Below are 20812 nucleotides of genomic sequence, written 5' to 3'. Positions count from 1 at the left end.
GCGAAAGCTTTAACCACTTGGCTACCCCCACTGCCCTTGGTGGATAGAGACCATGATGGGAATGGTTTCGACATTTGTGTAGGTTTACTGAAACGCAACCCTGCAGATGTAAAGGGTGCATCTAAAGATGACACTCCTTTCTCATCTTCCTAACAAGCATGTCTAGTCAGATCAATAATACCATGTCATTAAACCTCTTTCATCTGTGTTCCAGAAAAACATTAACTTGATGAATGTATATAATATATGAACACCATGGAGCGACAGGTCAAGTTATACCATGGAGCGACAGGTCAAGTTAAACCATGGAGCGACAGGTTAAGTTCTACCATGGAGCGACAGGTCAAGTTATACCATGGAGCGACAGGTCAAGTTATACCATGGAGTGACAGGTCAAGTTAAACCATGGAGCGACAGGTCCAGTTATACCATGGAGTGACAGGTTAAGTTATACCATGGAGCGACAGGTCAAGTTATACCATGGAGCGACAGGTCAAGTTATACCATGGAGCGACAGGTCCAGTTATACCATGGAGCGACAGGTCCAGTTATACCATGGAGTGACAGGTTAAGTTATACCATGGAGCGACAGGTTAAGTTATACCATGGAGTGACAGGTCCAGTTATACCATGGAGTGACAGGTTAAGTTAAACCATGGAGTGACAGGTCAAGTTATACCATGGAGCGACAGGTCAAGTTATACCATGGAGTGACAGGTCAAGTTATACAATGGAGTGACAGGTTAAGTTATACCATGGAGCGACAGGTCAAGTTATACCATGGAGTGACCATGTTGGTCCAATACATGAGTATGAACAGGATGCTGACAAATCAAACACCTGATTGAGGTGAACCAGGATTTGAACCCACAATCCAGATTTTGGGGATACCCAAGGGAAGCAACTCTGCACAGCGAATTGTGGCACTCTAGAAAACAAGTTCTCTACCCTACTCCACCTGGTTTGAAGCACCCCCACACCCCCAGAACATCAAACACAATTTTAATACAAATTACTAACATTGACATGATACACTGAAAAATATGTGCCTTCAATACATGTCCTTCAACATACGATACATGATACATACAACTTGTATCACGTCACCCAACATGGCACAGTCAGGAAAGCTTAAGGTTTAAAGGAAGAGATGTGAGAGGATTTTCTGCCCCAAACAACAAATCAATCAAAACAACAGGCATACCCTTGTTACCAAGGAAACAACAAGAAATATGTCTAGTAAACAGACTTATGAAAAAGATGGCCGCCCCTGACAATGACCATTTGGTCAATATACTGACACATCTAACATGTCTGCCATTTCATAAAAAATCCTACATGGAAATATACAAAATGTTTGTGCAAATGAACTTAAAACTAACATGTTTAACAACATCAAAGACAGAACTGCAAAAGCGGCAACTTGCCTTTCTCTTCCAATTTGCAAGACATTAACAATATCAATTCCATATTGATAGAAACTGGCAACTTTCTTTTTTAAATTGCATCTACATTTTTGCATCAGCTTTTGCCTCCTCGTCGGGATATACATGTCCTTACCAACAGCATCATTGCAACTTATATGACTTGTTTCTTCAAACTTGCATCAAACACCATTCAAGAAAAATTTGCATTCTAGGGCGATATGTTCTTGATAAGTCCCACAATATCACTGCCAGACTCCCAGGGGTAGATCCGGGCTTTTAGCGACTTCGTTGTTTGATCTTCCTTCATCAGTTTATTAACTTTTCTCCAGAGGGAAAATCCAACACGAGGACAGAGATAATCCTGTTGGCTCAGGGACAACCCCGGACACAGATCATTCGACCCGTCCCCGATGTAGATCACTGTCGAAAAGGTCACACCTTTCTGCTTTCTTTCTTTGATGAATTCTTGAAGGATGTGTCCCTTGCAGAGATTCACAGTGCTGAGTGAGCACCAGTCCTGGGTGTGGTAATACTGAATTGTCAGGAGTCCATTCTGGTCAAACATTGCAGGATTCGTGAAGACTTGAGTAACAGTGTCCTTCAGTCCAAACTTTTCCAGAATCGTATCGATAAAAATTGAATTGGAATCTGAAATGATTACCGTTTCAAACTTGTCACTCTCTTTGATGAAAGCAAAGAGTTCTTCCATTCCTAGAGTTAGCGGGATTGATGACAGACATTCCTTGAAATTGTCTGGTTTTACTCCGTGAACGTGCAGGAACTTGAAGATCTCACCCATGTATTCAATCCAGCCATTGTCACTGTAGAAACCTTTGATTTCCTGGGGAAGCTCCCCATTTGGAGCAAGACGGATCACGAAGAGGTCACTGTTCTCGTCAATCAGTGTATGGTCAAAGTCTAAAGCCAGCAAAATTTTCTCACCCATCATAGATCTGTAAAAGAAAACAAATTAGTCCATTCTCAATACAGTCTGCAATCTTCAAGCCTTCCTATTATCTGACATTTGAACAAACTTATTTATCATTCAAGACTGGACCAAAGTTTGGACCATATGATCCTGTGATTAACTGTGTGTGTGTGTGCAATAATCCATGTGATTTAGCTGTGAAGACACTCATTTTCATATTTGGTTGAAAATGTCTATACACTGTCACTATATAAAATTGCTTTCAACATTGCTTTTCAAACTATTTCTGCAATTAAAATGAATATAAACACATAAATATATCAGTAACTACATTTCAATGCTTCTACACATGCAATCTGAATATTGTTTCCATGCATAATTGTTAGAATTACTTGTCAGAACCAAAGATACCATCTAAACCAAGAGAACAATTTTCTGATGCAATAAATTACTTAAAAAATACACACTACACCAATAATATGTGACTTAGTTTCATTTTCTTCATCCATTCATTATGACAAGTTATCATGCTTGAGATAACATCAAAACTGACAGTAGTTGGTCATTTCACTTAGCAGATAAATGCATAAGTATTGTACATGAAAATATATTTAATAAAATTACAGTAACAAATTGTGCACAAATATGTAACATGCATGTAAATAAAACTGTCAGTATTCAGACTCCCATCAACTTGAAAACAGATAGGCCAACGTAGGTTTCAGCATTCTGTTATCGTGGTATTTTATGTTTTCTGACGCTATGCATCTTCGAACGTCAGTGCTTACTCTGGCCATAATGAGGCAACTTGCGTTTAAGATAAAGTTGTCTTTAATATGTTAGTGACATGTTTTACAATTGTTGCACGATAACAGAACAATGAAATGTTTTCAGTAATTTCTTTAAATACTGTGGTATTTACTTTATAGGTAACAGTGATCACAATAAGGGCGTGGCAGAAACTGTGAGAGAGGCTAAGCTGTTTCCCAGGGATTGACCAGATATAACCAGAGTTGTTCTTCAGACTTCTCTTCTGGGCTGCTCTGCTGGTCTTGTCTGCTGGACAGTGTTCGGCACCTCTCTGCTGACTTCGCTGACAGTGCTGTTTATATAGGAGCTTCCCCACTGTAACGGGCTCTGACCCCGACCATTTTGTCACAGGCCACACAAATTAGTGTGACAGCTGCCGATCAGTAATTGCCACTTTATTAATTGACTTGTTGTGTCACAGGGCACACGTATCAGCTGCCAATCAGAAATTTCAACTTTCATTAACCAAAGCAATTAGCAGAGACTCCTTCACTTAACAGCACCATCAGTGATTTGTTGGCCGATTGTCGTCTCCATGGGGACAAAAAGCCACCCTGACAAAAACCACCCGGACAAATGCCACCTAGGACAAATGCCACCTAGCACCAAAATAACAGACCAAGCTGCCAAACTTGGACTCCAATCAAAAAACAAAATCAAAATACCTTTACTCCAAAACAGACCTAACAAATACAGTTAACAGTATAATAATAAATAAATTCAATCATAACTGGCAAATAATAAGAAAACATTATCCACTCTACCAAATTCAACAAACACTAAATACAAAATGTAAAAATTATCACCAAACACGCCAAATTGATGTTGCCATAACCAGACAAATCATAAATTAATTCAAAAGAGTTTTCTCTTTTTATCAACTTCAGTTTTTTAAATCTTTTATATGTTTATCACTATTCACATAATAAATATGTTTTTAAACATGGGTTGGTTGAAAAACAATGCAATAATAATAACAATAACCATTCCCTACACTACATCTATATTAAATTCCAAATCTATATTACTCTTTACCAATTTCATATTTTCAACTCTTTTAATTCTGCCTCCCATTCAAATTTCCCTTAATACTCAGTTGTTGTTCTTTTGGGTAGTAACACCACTCTTTCAAAATTTCTATTTTTTGTTCCCCCTCATTTCCTAATAAGTGTACTTCCCCGTCACCGAAATACTTTAGTTGTGCGTGCAACGTTAAATAAAGCAAATAACTAACTAACTGTCCATTTCACTTCCAATATGGACAACCAAGAATATGTTTCATCGCAGAAAGGAGTATGAAAGCAATATTAATAAAAGTGTGAATGAAAAATGAAAAAAGATGAGAATGAAAGCAATAATGAAAGTGTGTAAATGAAAATGAATTATCATGCAAATACATCTGGGAAACATGATATTGTGTTGGTGGTTTAATTTTTTATTTGGGTGGCATTGTCCTAGGTGGCATTTGTCCTAGGCGGCTTTTGTCCGGGTGGCATTTGTCCTAGACCCGTCTCCATGATAAGCAAGCCTGCCTGTCTATACAGCCTCCGACCAACACAAGCAATAATCGAGAAAACGGATGTTGTTAAGCTTTTGAAAACCTAGCCGAGAGCCGCGATGCGGTCCTATACAGTCAAGACATGCAGTGTCATGTCTTGACTGTATAGGACCGCATCGCGGCTCTCGGCTATTAGTCTATCAGTAAATTAGAAGCATGAAAGAGTTGATACTCACTTTATAGACAGCTAAAATTGTGGTGACAGATGCAACAATAGCATGACTTCATGCACTGGACGTATATGCACAAAAGTAACTGGCTTGTATTCGTCTCACGAATGGATGGTTCCACTGTCGATATTTAACGTTAGAGTTACCTACTCTTGGCCCAAGGTCAAATAAACGGAAGTGACGTACTGGATACATGGATGTTTGCCTAACTACCACAAAGAGTCTCCTATGGCAGAATGTTGTGTGAAAATCGTTAATGTCAGTCGACTTTAAAAAGTAAAAACAGAAGTCTGAAAGTAACCATGTCTGCCAAAGTGCTGCACGGTCGTAGAAAGGGACAAGAAAGAGGTAAATCTTTAAAGAGTTCAGCCAGAATAATAATTTTGAGGGCGTCTATTTTGACTATTTTTTATGTTATTGAGACTGACAGGGTGAACGACTTGAAATTATATCCCCGCAATCCAATAATTTTCATATTTAATCTTATTGAAAATCTGCCTAATGATCGGGTTAATTTTCGTACACGGGCATGGGTATTTTGATCAGAAGTTTATGTTTTTCGAGTTGATTGTTCATTCATTGTAGATAGCGAAAACTGCCATGAAAGCTTCCTGTACAGGGCAGTGTAGCATGATAGTATAATAAATATACAATTTCTTGTATTATTTAACCTAAGTCCCCCACTGTTTAACTGTTTAATTGTGGAAGGCAAAATTGATAAGAAAGATTGAGTGAATAGAAAATAATAGTGAAAACTAAGTAAATATTGAGTTATATTTTTACAAATGTGTATTACAATGCAGCTCAGTTATTGTAATATACATGTACATCAAAACTATCAGTTAGATGTATCAACGTACCTCAAGAAATTATATGCTGAGGGCAATATATGGTGCATATGTATCTAGTAGCCACCATTTGAGTTGACAAATTCAGTTCTGAAGTTGCCAAGGAGATTACCTTACATCAAAATATATTGGTGTCGGAAGACTATATTTTCTTGTGTATACAAAGCAGCTACAAACTTTGGGCTTAGCTGAAAGTGTGTGTTGCACACTCAAACCTTTCATCGTTTTGTTCTGGATCAATTTTGTTTTGTTAAAACCTCCGTGTATCATTAGATATTGTAATAGGTTATTAGCCAGGGTCATTTAAAAGATTTATTGTATTGTTTTTTCACAGTAGTCCTTTCTGAAACTCTGTTGTCTTTTTTCGGAAACTCTGATTTTTTTAAGTTGTGTTAATTCCTGAAATTATGCTTAGGTTGACCAATAAAATGTGAAGGAGTTTTAAGTCCAAGCTCACAAAGGTCTTTTTGTATTACCATTTGTGAAGGAGTAAATAGTGTTTGAAGCCTTGTCAACAACATGTAGCTAATCACTGTGATTATCATAAGAAGCAAGGAAAAATAGCTGTATTTGTGGCAATTTACGCTTTATGAATTGAGTTTTATGACAGATATTCCTGTGGAATATTTAAATGGTACCTCCATCTCCTTCAAATCTTCAGCATATAAACAAAATCAAACCATTACATGTTTTTGATTGTTTCTGAGCAATATTCATTTACAGGGACGTACCAAGCCAGATTGTTTCGTGTAAGCCTGATAGGTTGCAAAGCTGTATATTTATATAGTATTGAGGGCTTGCCCAACCTTTTTAGCAACAATCATGTGTAAGCCCAGGCTTTTTTGTATAATGGTAGCTACGCCCCTGATTTAGGCCAAGGTATATCTCCTTGATATTATTATGCCCAACTTTGCAAATTCTTCGATGTATGTTGTTACAGGTGGTCAGAAAATGCCCATCGAGCCACAAAATGCCACCTTACAGTTACCAAGTGGCAATGACCTACGGCAAGTCACAGTGTTGTCCAAAACTGACTGGGAAAGAATTCAGCGAGAGTTAAACAGGAGGCAGATTGAGGAGGATCGGATCAGGAGAATCACAGAAGAACGTGAAGAACAGAGAAATAGATCAAAAGAAATGGTCAAAAACTGGGGCAATACCATTGCTGTAAGACAACATTTACATAATCTTTAGGAATATTTACATGCATGATCAAGATAATGAAACACTTAAAAATGCAACAATAATTTCATAGAATGTACATAGAAATTGAAAACACATTAAGATTGTGTTTTACTCTGCCTGAAACAGTGCATTGTTGACTTTATTATATGTTGTGAAAATCATGAATCATGTGAATATGTAAGAGGACAAGTTAGTATGTTTGTTTTCTATCACTCCACTGACAAAGAAGTTAAAGCTATTGGTAGCTCTATATGGTTTTGCCGAAACCGTTCTGCATACTTTGACAGTCAGCAACTCTAGAAATTGTCAATCTAGTCAAAAACAATATGGTGAAATTAGGAGATAAATATCATGTGTTGGCCAATTTCCGGGTGTTATTGAGTATTTGAAGCAAGGGAATTCATTTGGAACCGACGGCGTCAGCCAGAGGTTTCAAATGGAATATTCCCGTGCTTCAAATACTCAATAACACCCGGAAATTGGCCAACACATGATGTTTATCGACATTATAAACACAAAAGTAAACCAAAAGGTCCACACACGTTTTTGTGTCTGCAATCATTGACATCGTGTACGATTACAGCAGTGAAATGTCATCAACCGGCCGTTTCTGCTGTCTCTCATGGTAACATCTGGAATTGCTCATTTGTGACATCATTCAGACTTTACGTCACGATATGATTTGAATGACATCATCACAGCTGATGACGTAACAATACAATGGTGTGAGCGATGTTTGTATGTATTAATACGCAGCGAATTTCCGGGAATCGAATACCATTTGATCACGTTTTTCAACCAATCAGATTAAAGAACACAGTGACTTTTGGTTTACAATTCATATGTATGTGCTGCTTAGTCCTGTTACAATTTACTCACTGATTCAATGAATCAAACAACATCCCTTGATAATGAATTCAAGTCATTATTCATGGTCAGTAGAATCTAATATTTACAAGTAGGTTTAAGAGGGTGTTTTTATTGGTAACTCGTTTGTTTTTCAAAGTGAGATACGCAAAATGAAATATATCCAAGACGTAAGCAGCATAACTGTTGATATATTTAAGTTGGCCCCTTACGACACTATCGGCAGGCTATAAGGAGCATTGTTTGCGTGTGTTTTTTTGTTTTATAGAAAATGTCAATGAAGTATTTCAACTTACACATTTACATGACATGTTTGCTATCTTAATTCCTAGCAAATGAACACAAAGTATTCATGAATAAATATTCATGTTCGTTACTATACAGTCGGGCACCGTTGTGTTGAACTCTGATAACTCGATATCTCCGTTGTCTCAATATGACATCTCGGCAAAATCCTTCATAATTTATTATTATTCAAGCTCTTTTAACTCCATATGGATGTCTCGATATTTCGGATATCTCTATATAATTTCATGGTCCCATCAAGCAAAATTACCCAGTTAACTTGATATTTGCAAAGAAACCCGATATTCGCCTACCTGTTATGGACAAGTATCCCTCTGAGCTGAAGTTGTTTCCACAAGTTTACACACGGTGCAGCATGAATCAGAGGGATGTGTAAACTAATTAGAGCTAACTGATTTGAAGGTGTCACTTGTTTGTTATTTAATTAGGATTATTTAAAAAGGAATTAATTAGGAAGTACTCACTGTTACGACTAAACACGACTGATAACGGATTGTAGTTTCGATCAAAACATACTGAGAAGCATTTTGTTTTCTCTCATAGTGATATGTGATTATATGCCCTGGACAGATGTCTCGAAGTGTGGATAACTCGATATTCTTTCTTGGTCCCATGAATATCGAGACACCGGTGCTCGACTGTATATTCATGAAACATATGCTCGCCTCATAGTGTATTTGTTGCAGCCCTAGTGCTGTTCTCTACTGAACAGCTTTGATTTTGACTTGTCACTACTCAATTGTAAAGACTGTCCATACTGTGTTCCATGAGAAACAGGATTGATTGGTGGCCATATTTGATGACTTGGTGGATGCCTGTTATGGTATCCAAAATGTGTCGTTCGTTGCTTATAATGTCAGTCACTGGATTGGATTATTAACTTGAAATACAAGTTACTTAAATGCAGACAAAGATTCTCAACATATGCATGTTTGTTATTTATCTAGCATGTTTTAGGGGTGTTTTTTTCAGCAAAGTTTAGGTCAGGATGTTAAATTTACCGTAACTGTGCATTTAAATCAGGGCCAGAGACAGCGTAAATTGGAGGCGCGGAAAATTCGTGAGCGGAGAGAAGAAGAAGAACGAGTGAAAGTTGATTTGGAGGAAGCTCAATATCAGGCTGCACAAAGAAAAGAAGCCATTGAGAAGGCTAAAACCCAGCAGTACTATCAAACAGACAGAGTCAAGGCTTTCCATGTGAGTTTCCATGCAACATACCCGTAAACCGTTCCTAGGCCACATTTCTTTAATTATTACTATTACTTTATTTAAATTGAGTGCAAAGGCAAATGTGTTGGATCTTACTCATTTCTGGTCACTGGAACAAATAGGGGATTTCCACTTTTTCACATTCCATATTTTAGTGTTGGCTGGTTCGTAAGCCATGTTTTATTAAGGTCTGTCTGAATGCAAAATTGACTTTGATGGAAACTTTTCACTGAAATGAGTGATTCTTTACTTCATCCACCCACATTTGGCCCATTCCTTTAAACATAATGCAAATATCTTTATGCAAACACTGTCTAAATTTAAACTCATTTTTGAATGATTTCAACTGACCAATCATTATCTAAACCGACTCCTTTTCAAATGATTTTCAAACGATCACTCTAAACCGACTCCTTTTCAAATGATTTTCAACTGATAACCAATTTCTAAACCGACTGCCTTTCCTCTTCCAGGGGGCGGGCGCTGCTGCTCACGGAGGTGTTGAAGGAACGTGAAGCGCAGTTGGAACTTAAGCAGCTGAAAGAGCGAGCGAGTGAGGGCAAGGATCAGGAATGGCTGGAGCTACAACGTAGAGAGTATGAGGAAGGAATCCAGAAGGATCATGCGAAGGCTGCAGCCAGAATCGCTGCTGCAAGTGAAACAGCAGCTTTTCAGACAGCACAGTAAGCTAAATCTTTTCATATAATTGTGTATTAATTGAGTAACTTTCTTCTACATTAGGTGCCACTCTGAGATATAACTGAAAAGCTACATGTGTCATCTAAGGCTCACAATTTGCTGTGCAGAGTTGTGTCCCTTGAGTTCACCAGGAACCTGTGATCATTGGGTGGAATCGTGGCCACCCTCATTTTGTTTCTTGGTTTGCCGTGAGCACTGTATCCATGCTGATGCCCACCCCAGTTTCACCAAAGTGGTAAATTCAAAAACCTGCATCAATTCAGATTTTCTTTCCACATTAGGCCAGACCAATTTTATTTCTTGTTCTACGGATCCGCCGGTCATATTTTTTCAAGAATACGAAAAAAAATTAAAATTAATTTTCCCAACTCAAAAAATAAAATCCTCATGTTTTTATTGGCCAAAAATGTAAACTTATCCCCCCCAAAATTTTGATTGTTTTTTGCTCCATATACACTTCATAAATTGCCAAAAATAAAATACTTTTAGTATTTAAAAGGAATATTACTTTGACTGGTGATTTTTATTATTTATTTGTTTCCCTCCTGCATTTAGGTTTTCTGAGAACAAAAATCCATAAAACAAGAAATAAAATTGGTCTGGCCTTAAGCAGACATGCAATGATGTAACTGGGATACTGTGGGCAGTGTTATATATAACACGCTCACTCACGCATTTAATCTCTATAACTCGAATTGTTCAAAAGTGTGATAGGGGCGGTGAGGTAGCCTTGTGGTTAAAGCGTTCGCTCGTCACGCCGATTCCCCACATGGGTACAATGTGTGAAGCCCACTTCTGGTGTTCCCTGCCGTGATTTTGCTGGAATGTTTCTAAAAGTGACCTAAAACCATACTCAGTCAGTCAAAAATGTGATAAAATCCTAACTCACACATGTCACATGTCTCTCAGATAAATACGATTTCTATCCCATAAAGCTGCAGTAAGTGAAGCCACGGGCGGATACAGCTTTTTGGGAAAGGGGGGGTTGCACACTATTGAGAAAAGGAGGGGTGTACACTTCATTTTCACCCGAGTTTCAATGGTCATTTAATAAACTTCCAGGGCAATAGGGGGATGCCACCCCTGCATCCCCCCTCTGGATCCGCCTATGTGAAGATGATTTCTGTTTCCCCTGTCTATATGTTGCTGAAAGTGGGTGGAAAGTGCACGTCCTGATTCTATTGCAGGATAAGAGAGCACATGATTCAGACAGAGAAGGAAGTTGCTGATGATTGTGTTGAGGGCAGTGAGCTGAAGACCCTGGCCATGCAGCACCAGGTAGAGAAGGAGAGGCTCGAGAACATCCGTCGGGATGAGAGGAAGCAGATGATGCTGGACAATCTGCAACAGCAGCAGGATGTCATCAAGATGAGGGAGATCAACCAGATGCAGGAGGAGGTCAGTGTAGGCCATGGGTAGAGGTGTGGCAGCAGGAGGAGGTCAGTGTAGGGTGGGGCCATGGGTAGAGGTGTGCCAGCAGGAGGAGGTCAGTGTAGGCCATGGATAGAGGTGTGGCAGAAGGAGGAGGTCAGTGTAGGGTGGGGCCATGGGTAGAGATGTGGCAGCAGGAGGAGGTCAGTTTAGGCCATGGGTAGAGGTGTGGCAGCAGGAGGAGGTCAGTGTAGGGTGGGGCCATGGGTAGAGGTGTGGCAGCAGGAGGAGGTCTGTGTAGGGTGGGGCCATGGGTAGAGGTGTGGCAGCAGGAGGAGGTCAGTGTAGGGTGGGGCCATGGGTAGAGATGTGCCAGCAGGAGGAGGTCAGTGTAGGCCATGGGTAGAGGTGTGGCAGCAGGAGGAGGTCAGTGTAGGGTGGGGCCATGGGTAGAGATGTGGCAGCAGGAGGAGGTCAGTTTAGGCCATGGGTAGAGGTGTGGCAGCAGGAGGAGGTCAGTGTAGGGTGGGGCCATGGGTAGAGGTGTGGCAGCAGGAGGAGGTCAGTGTAGGGTGGGGCCATGGGTAGAGGTGTGGCAGCAGGAGGAGGTCAGTGTAGGGTGGGGCCATGGGTAGAGGTGTGGCAGCAGGAGGAGGTCAGTGTAGGGTGGGGCCATGGGTAGAGGTGTGGCAGCAGGAGGAGGTCAGTGTAGGCCATGGGTAGAGGTGTGGCAGCAGGAGGAGGTCAGTTTAGGCCATGGGTAGAGGTGTGGCAGTAGAAGGAGGTCAGTGTAGGCCATGGGTAGAGGTGTGGCAGAAGGAGGAGGTCAGTGTAGGCCATGGGTAGAGGTGTGGCAGCAGGAGGTCAGTGTTGGCCATGGGTAGAGGTGTGGCAGCAGGAGGAGGTCAGTGTAGGCCATGGGTAGAGGTGTGGCAGCAGGGGGAGGTCAGTGTAGGCCATGGGTAGAGGTGTGGCAGCAGGAGGAGGTCAGTGTAGGCCATGGGTAGAGGTGTGGCAGCAGGAGGAAGTCAGTGTAGGGTGGGGCCATGGGTAGAGGTGTGGCAGCAGGAGGAGGCCAGTGTAGGGTGGGGCCATGGGTAGAGGTGTGGCAGCAGGAGGAAGTCAGTGTAGGGTGGGGCCATGGGTAGAGGTGTGGCAGCAGGAGGAGGTCAGTGTAGGGTGGGGCCATGGGTAGAGGTGTGGCAGCAGGAGGAGGTCAGTGTAGGGTGGGGCCATGGGTAGAGGTGTGGCAGCAGGAGGAGATCTGTGTAGGGTGGGGCCATGGGTAGAGGTGTGGCAGCAGGAGGAGGTCAGTGTAGGGTGGGGCCATGGGTAGAGGTGTGGCAGCATGAGGAGGTCTGTGTAGGGTGGGGCCGTGGGTAGAGGTGTGGCAGCAGGAGGAGGTCAGTGTAGGCCATGGGTAGAGATGTGGCAGCAGGAGGAGGTCAGTGTAGGGTGGGGCCATGGGTAGAGCGATAGGAGTGGCAAACTAGTACTGTCATGAACCCACATGCTAAACTTGTCACTTTAACATTCACTGTTAAAGGAACATTCCATTGTGATAATGCTACCCACATACATGGTAAATTACAACTGATGAGTGTATGATTTGTTTGTCTCTAGGAGGAAGATGAGGAGTGCAGAATATTCGCTGCAGCCAAGAGGAAGATGATGAAGCTGCGTGCTGAGAAGGAGAAACATATACACAGGTAGGAACATCCTGTCCATTTTCATCTGCAGACACTGGTACTGATGTACAAGTGATGGACAATTTACTGTCAACATACTAAGTGTCAGCTTGGCAGATTTGTTGCCCTATTAGTTGACTAATTGTGTGGATGACAGCCTGAGACCCTGTGGATTCAATGATTGCCTCCTTGCATAACTTCTGCCTTGGTCTTGTACCTTTGTCTGGTGTCATGGTCTGGTGCAAAGTCTGTTGTCATGGTTTGGTGTCATTATCTGACACCATGGTCTGGTGCAGTGATCTGGTGTCATGGTCTGGTGCAGTGATCTGGTGTCATGGTCTGGTGTCGAGTCATGGCCTGATGCAATGATCTGGTGTAATAGTTTGGTGCCATTGTCTGAAGCCATGGTCTGGTGTCATGGTCTCATGTAATGGCCATAGTCTACTGCCATGGTCTGGTGTCATGGTCTGGTGTAATGGCCATGGTCTCATCTAATGGTATACTACCATGGTCTGGTGTCATGGTCTCATGTAATGGCCATGGTCTCATGTAATGGTCTAGTGCCATTGTCTGGTGGCATGGTCTCATGTAATGGCCATGTTCTCTGATGTAATGGTCTACTACCATGGTCTGGTGTCATGGTCTCATATAATGGCCATGGTCTCATGTAATGGTCTACTGCCATGGTCTGGTGTCATGGTCTCATGTAGTGGCCATGGTCTCATGTAATGGTCTAGTGCCATGGTCTGGTCTCATGGTCTCATGTAATGGCCATGGTCTCATGTAATGGTCTAGTGCCATGTTCTGGTGTCATGGTCTCATGTAATGGCCATGGTCTGATGTCATGGTCTACTGCCATGGTCTGGTGTCATGGTCTCATGTAATGGCCATGGTCTGATGTCATGGTCTACTGCCATGGTCTGGTGTCATTGTCTCATGTAATGGCCATGGTCTCATGTAATGGTCTACTGCCATGGTCTGGTCTCATGTTAAGGTATAACAGGTGTAGAATAGTTAAGGCTATACCATGTCACATCCTCAGGTCAGTTCTTCATGTAAACAACATAACAGTGATGAAACAGTGCCAGGAATGACACTTGATGTTGCAGAGAGAAGCAGCAGCACCTGGAGAAGATCCGTGAGAAGCTCGGTGCTCAGATGAAGGAGAAGCTGGATGATGAGGATGAACGCATCAAGCGCGCAGAAGAGGAGATCGAGCAGAAGCGAGCTCTTGACGATGTAGAGAAGAGCAAGAAGATTCACAAGATGATCCAGGAGTCGGCTGAACACAGAAACAAACAGGTAACAATGCGAGGATTTACTTCAAGGTGCTGTGTGTTTCTCACTTCCCTTCCCATTATACAGATGTGAGTGAGTGAGTGATTTGGGTTTTAACCATTAGGCTACACCACTGCCGCTGTATCATAGTGTAGTCAAGCCCGGAGTGTGACCTATGACACAGTCACTGGTTACAACTTGACATGTAATCTTTAGTGCTGGAGTTATTGATCAAATACTCGTCCACTCGATAGATCTTGCTTGTGTCAATGATTATCAATGAGCTCAGGAGACCCATCGATATTCATAAGAATGAACATCAAATTAACTTTCAAAAGGTATGTTTCTTATTGTTATGTTTATTAAATCAAGACAGAAACAATAGATGCAGTTTCTTGGGGGACACCTCACTGTGCCGGCAGTTTCAGTCAGCCATGGTAGATAGATAAACACATGGGATCAACTATAGTCTGTTGCAGTAAAGTAGACTTTACTAATTAAGAAAAACTAAAATACTTTGTTCACATAATTAATTCATGTCATTGTACACATTGTACACATTGTACACATACATGCATGTATTAATAACATACATAACATAATATTTACTTGACATTTTTCTTTACACATTGACAACCCAAGCAAATGTGACACACATCGCCAGGATGGTTTGTAAATATCACGACATGGCGTGACGAAGTGGTTGGATGTGTTGATTGTTGCCGGACAGTTCTTTCTACAGCAAAGCCAGTGCACAATTTATATACATGGCAAAACTTGCACCTACCTCTCAAAAATACTCACTTGTAAACATATGAGTTTAATCAATGACATTCATCCAAAGTGTTCATCTAACATATACCCCTCATAATCTGACATTAATCAAACAGTGTTCACACTGTGAGAACAGTTCACGCCACATGGCAACTTTAATTAAACAGGCTATAACCAGAAATGCAGTGAGCTGTGGCCATTAATCCCTTACAACATACAAGGTGCAGGCACAGTGAGGTTAAACTGTTTCTTGACCCGTAAAACTGCAGTGCAAACAACTAGGGCTGTGATGATTCACCCAGACCTTGATTCAATTCAATTTTCGATAATGGACCCTCGATTCGATCATTTTCCAGTTGTCATTCTTTATTCAAGTAAAAGCATCAGATTTCATAGACTCTCATAGTTTATTAAACAAAACATATCACACTGAATATTTTTTCCAAGATTTGACTAGGAAATCAGGAATGTAAATGATGTAACATTTTTGAAACAAATAAAGTATGATGTTTAAACACAGAACTGCACTTTTCACTTTCTTGTCCCCATGTCAAAGACCATAAACGTTAATAGAGTCAAAATTTCAAAAGTTAAATGTGTGGAAATAATTTAAATAGATATTCAAATATCGAATCGAAATAGAGATAATGGTTATCGAAACTCGAAACTAAGGTGTCAGATTAGATTTTCGATGAATCGAACGGAATCGTTGCAGCCCTATAAACAACACTCGAGTACACAAAGTAAAGTTCTTTGATCGTCTTGATCGTGGTGTGAATCAGTGGATGTGTTGGTGGCACAGTGTTATCATTGTGTCCTGTTATTGCCCACATTAGATCTGTGGTGGGGTTTATGATTACATTCGATTATTGATTGATTACTGAGCTCTGATTATCGATTTGCATTTAGCCAGCACTTGTAATCTTAAACACAATTTGTCTTTCTATGTCTGAGGTTATTCAAAGTTTTAGCCACAAGCAGAAATGGAAAATTTAATCAAGTTGATTTGCCCAATGTAATCTGTTTATATGGCTGTCAGTTTTAGACAGCATACAATCCTTATCCCTGATGCAGGTGTGAGTCTTTTCTCTTAATATTTATAGTCTTTAATGGTTCCTATCTTGGCTACTTTCAAAGTGAGTGAGTGAGTGAGTGAGAATGGTTTTATACCGCTTTTAGCAATATTCCAGCAAAATCATGGCAGGGACACCATAAATGGGTTTCACACATTGTACTCATGTGGGGAATCGAACCCGGATCTTCGGCGTGACGAGCAAACGCTTCAACCACTAAGCTACCCCACTGCCCCTAATCTCAAAGCAGCTGTTACCTTGGCTACTCTCTAACCCCATGTATTTGTCTGTAGATGAAGGAGCATGAAGAGATGAAGAAGCATGAGCGACGTGAGGAACTTGAGATGGTCCATCTACGAAAAGCTGCTGATGAAATTTTCCAAAGAAATGAGGAGGAGAAGCAGCTAAGGAAGAGGACCAATGCTGCTGAGCTGAAGGACTTCCATCAGAAGCAGTTGGTGAGTGTTTTAAATACTTACTCTAAGGAGTACATGAGTGGGATGGTTTTAGCAGTGTTCCAGCGATATCATGGCGGGGGACATCAGAAATGGGCTTCACACATTGTACTCATGTTGGGAATCGAACCCGGGTCTTCAGCGTGATGAGCAAACGCTTCAACCACTAGGCTACCTCAGATACATCAATGGGTCATCAATCTCCATCCGACTATCGGGGAAAAAGGCTGATCTCAAATGAAGTGAATGAATTTGTGAGTGAGTTTAGTTTTATGCCGTACTCAGCAATATTCCAGCTATATGGCGGCAGTCTGTGAATAATCGAGTCTGGACCAGACAATCCAGTGATCAACAGCATGAGCATTGATCTACGGAATTGGGAAGCGATGACATGTGTCAACCAAGTCAGCGAGCCTGACCACCCGATCCCATTAGTCGCCTCTTACGACAAGCATGGATTGCTGATGATCAATTCTAACCTGGGCCTTCACGGGTCGAAGTGAATATGTATTGGAGTGTCCATGTTAAACTGTGGTATGGTATCTCAGTGAGCGAGTAGCGCTGGTATTGGCATACAACCTGCGATACGATACATCACGATGCTAAAATTATAGTCACGACGATATATTGCCATGGTATTGTGAACTGAAACTGCGATACGATACGAATCCCGATATAAGGGTGGCCATACCATACGTATCACGATACGTAACACCAACTGTAAAACACCTTAAGATCAAAACAAAACCATCTTAAAGTATTTCGTCAAATTCCGCCAGCGTTTGTCAATGTTCATTCGGACGAGATAATTAAGTTTATACACGGACTTTGTGAATGTTAATAACATGTGGGTGCTATGTCTGACACAATTCTTGAGGCAAGAATTTCCGTCAAAACGTGTACTTATGAAGGGAAAATAAGTAAGCAAATATTTTAATCATCAAACAAAAGTAAGTCTTTTTTTCTTGACAGATATTGCGATTCAGCAATATTCAAAGTTAAACATCGATGTATTGTGGCCCATTTGTAGTATCGTATCGGGATATACGACAATGTAAAACTTTGTATCGATTCACTGTATCGGCGGCCCATGAATCGATGCATCGATGTGTATCGATGAATCGTCACACCACTCACTATGAGCGAGTGCTTTCTTTGGCATGACATTCAACCACTTTACATATCACCTCATCATTGCTAGTAATGAGACTCACATGGTAGTAATGAGACTCACATGGTAGTAATGAGACTCACATTGCTAGTAATGAGACTCACATTGCTAGTAATGAGACTCACATTGCTAGTAATGAGACTCACATTCAGGACTTGGATGTGTATACACTGGTGGGATGACATAGTTGTATTGACATAGATTGTAGCTCTGTAGAAGTTCATTATTGCAGACACTTGAAGAGAGAAAATAAATTCCGAACCTCATTGATGCATATCGGTAATTATTTCAGAATGACCGTCGCATCATTGAGTCCATGATCCGCCAGGACCAGTTGGCACTGGACAAAGCCAACATGGACCTCCTGGACATTGAAGAACGGCAGTTCCAGGAGTACGCCAACAAGGTGATTGACCACTGCGAGAAGGGTGGTCGCAACGTGTACCCGCTACGTAAGGCAGCCAAGCAGGGAGCTGGGGGAGGCGCAGGACCAATATTTGCAGGGAAGGGAGGAATCCGTCCTAGCTACATGGCCTGTGACAAGACCGGTGTTCAGATGCCTCACTACCAGAGGGACTCCACCAACGAGACCAAGGATCTCATTAACGCCCACGGCAACACAAAGAAACGGATGGGTTTTGTGTGGTGAACACGTCTAATGTTGAACCTTTCTGAATGAATATAATAAAAGATTACTCGAAATTGAATACATTTAATGGTCAGTTTTTTTAAGAAATCTTGGGCCAATCCCACTAAGCAGTGTAGTGTAATGACTGGCTAAGTGTTAAAGTCTATGTTACATTGTTGGAGTCATGCTAATATTTAATTTTGTGGGACTGGTCTTTGATTATTTTATCATATTATTGTGACCATGTTTGGGCATTTAGGGAAGTCTTTTGTCAGTTTATTTCCAAATGTTCAATTCTATTTATTTTTCAATGTGACATAAAACCCAACAGCCTTATACATTTCACAAGCCTCCTCCTGTACATTCACCAACCAGTATGTAGCGACGTTATTTGTGATCTTGTTACATCTTGGTACCACAGTGGTCTCTGACATTTCCAATGTTGTATCTATACTCGTTTGTCCTTTTATCCTTGTGAAACTCTCTCGTGTGGAAATTCGATATTTGAATTAATACATTTGAAAAGTATATTTTGTGCTTTATAAACCATAAACCAACTGGCTTTTCAGTAAAACTTTGTACATATTGAATATCCTCCTGTGACCATGATTACTCTCAAGATTTTATCAACTGTTTTTCTCAGTGGGTCATGTGTGAATTCGTTAAAACCAGGGAATGTTTTCCACTATTTTTCGCATTGCTGCATCAATATTTTGTCTCTACATCAATACTGATGTAGTGGATGCGTAGCGGAATGGCCGTTTATTGAGTGTCGGAAACACTAGAGACCTGTAGTACTACAGCACAGTGTGTGTATCAATACATGTGTGAAGTTGGTGGAGCCTCAGCACCTGTATACAACAAACTGTGATATCAGCTGTCATCTCTGGATAAGTGGTAAATAAATCTCCTTGCCAAGCTGGGTAAGTGAACATCAAATAGTTTATTTCCTTTGTTTTACTACATCCGGAGTTGACTGTACTTGTAAAATAACTCTCAATAAAATATATTAACTGGATTTCAGAGTTTTCATAAGTTATTTTCTTAACATTTTGTTTTGTTTGTTTGTTGTTTAAGTCTGCACTTAGCAATATTCCAGCTATATGGCGTCGTTCTGTAAATAATCGAGTCTGGACCACACAATCCAGTGATCAACAGCATGAGCATCGATCTACACAATTTGGGATACAATGACGTGTCAACAAAGTCAGCGAGCCTGACCACCCGATCCCGTTAGTCGCCTCTTATTACAAGCATGGGTTACTGAAGATCAATGCTGACCCGGATCTTCACAGGTCATTGGGAAGAGGAGACAAGTATATATCACTCGTCTAAATCACTGCATTCATTTTGAACCGACAGAGACACCCCCTCACAAAGCACTGTTTATAATAGACCAGACATTGTGCAAATTGCTTTACAAAAACTTGTTCTTCAGATCCATCAAATACAGAAATAATGGGCAAATGATGATTTTAAAATCATTGGATTATGTTGCTGATCCAAAATATCAAAAAAATTAAACTGAGTCTTATAAACTTACATTAGGTGGAAATATATGTAAGTTCATCTGCAAAACCTTGTTCCAGTCGGAATGAAAATATGATTATGTAAAAAATGGATGTCTGGATAAGTGAACTGAATCACAATTATTATTTTCAGAAAAACAAAAATTGAAAAAAGCATTCAAGAAAATTTATTGCAAAAGTATGAACATAGAAACATATTTCTTTGCACAAATCTTCATCCTTGAGCTCCATATATACATGACATATTACACATCATCATCAACAACACATACAATACTCACACCCATCTATAGCCACAATCAAATGTTAGACAATCATCCATTAGGTTTTCTAAAGCACAATGTCATTAAAATCACATTGCTACCAATAAACTTCAGCAGACGTGAAAATGAAGATCTCATTACAATGAGATGCCCCAAAGCATCTATGACTGCCAAAAAGTCCTTGACCATTCTTCCCCCATCATCACACTCACCCCCACCAAAAAGAAAGAATAGCCAGACTAGGGAACCATCTTCCAAAACAGACTTTTCCATTCTGTTCAAGATGGCACCTGCTGCAGAAGACTGACAATCATGTTGTGAATTTTGTTTTTAATACGAAGAGTTTGTTGTTGATCAATTCAGCAATAATTATTAGGGGTGACTGTTGAGGGGGAAACAACTATTGCGATAGTGATAGTCTATTTCGACCAACTATTGCAATAGTTTTTTTCCCCTGGTGAGTATTTTATCACACAGGTCCGTCAAAGAGATGGGTGGAACGTGACATAAGTGTCTGCAACAACACCATCTTTAACACTAGCATCTATCAAGTTTTGGTTTTACCACTCAACACC

The 20812-nt window shown here is 40.7% G+C and overlaps 2 protein-coding genes across 2 annotated transcripts; one reads left to right on the top strand and one right to left on the bottom strand.

Moving 5' to 3' along the window:
- Window positions 1-260: 260 nt before the first annotated feature.
- On the bottom strand, window positions 261-5021 carry LOC124276785 (pyridoxal phosphate phosphatase PHOSPHO2-like). Its single transcript, XM_046712436.1, has 2 exons — window positions 4900-5021; window positions 261-2380 (listed from the first exon to the last, which is right to left on the bottom strand). The coding sequence occupies exon 2, from the start codon at window positions 2374-2376 to the stop codon at window positions 1636-1638; it is 741 nt and encodes a 246-aa protein (XP_046568392.1). The 5' UTR covers window positions 2377-2380; window positions 4900-5021; the 3' UTR covers window positions 261-1635.
- Window positions 5022-5089: 68 nt separating this feature from the next.
- LOC124276782 (coiled-coil domain-containing protein 173-like) lies at window positions 5090-19463 on the top strand. The gene is made up of 9 exons (XM_046712431.1): window positions 5090-5241; window positions 6682-6908; window positions 9123-9297; window positions 9787-9991; window positions 11195-11405; window positions 13002-13087; window positions 14176-14368; window positions 16485-16649; window positions 18110-19463. Exons 1-9 carry the CDS (start codon window positions 5196-5198, stop codon window positions 18464-18466), a joined length of 1665 nt encoding a protein of 554 aa, XP_046568387.1. The 5' UTR covers window positions 5090-5195; the 3' UTR covers window positions 18467-19463.
- Window positions 19464-20812: the final 1349 nt, after the last annotated feature.

This window comes from Haliotis rubra, unplaced genomic scaffold (assembly GCF_003918875.1).
Source record: "Haliotis rubra isolate DU_JTF1 unplaced genomic scaffold, ASM391887v1 Scf213, whole genome shotgun sequence".
NCBI classification, from domain to species: domain Eukaryota; kingdom Metazoa; phylum Mollusca; class Gastropoda; order Lepetellida; family Haliotidae; genus Haliotis; species Haliotis rubra.
This window is presented reverse-complemented; position numbering and strand designations above follow the sequence as displayed.

Bases quoted from the DNA above. Each gene is read 5' to 3' on its own strand.
- LOC124276782 (XM_046712431.1), top strand. From the start codon at position 5,196: ATGTCTGCCAAAGTGCTGCACGGTCGTAGAAAGGGACAAGAAAGAG. The intron at 11,406-13,001 runs GTCAGTGTAGGC...GTTTGTCTCTAG, and splicing joins TCAACCAGATGCAGGAGGAG to GAGGAAGATGAGGAGTGCAG. The intron at 16,650-18,109 runs GTGAGTGTTTTA...TAATTATTTCAG, and splicing joins ACTTCCATCAGAAGCAGTTG to AATGACCGTCGCATCATTGA.
- LOC124276785 (XM_046712436.1), bottom strand. From the start codon at position 2,376: ATGATGGGTGAGAAAATTTTGCTGGCTTTAGACTTTGACCATACACTG.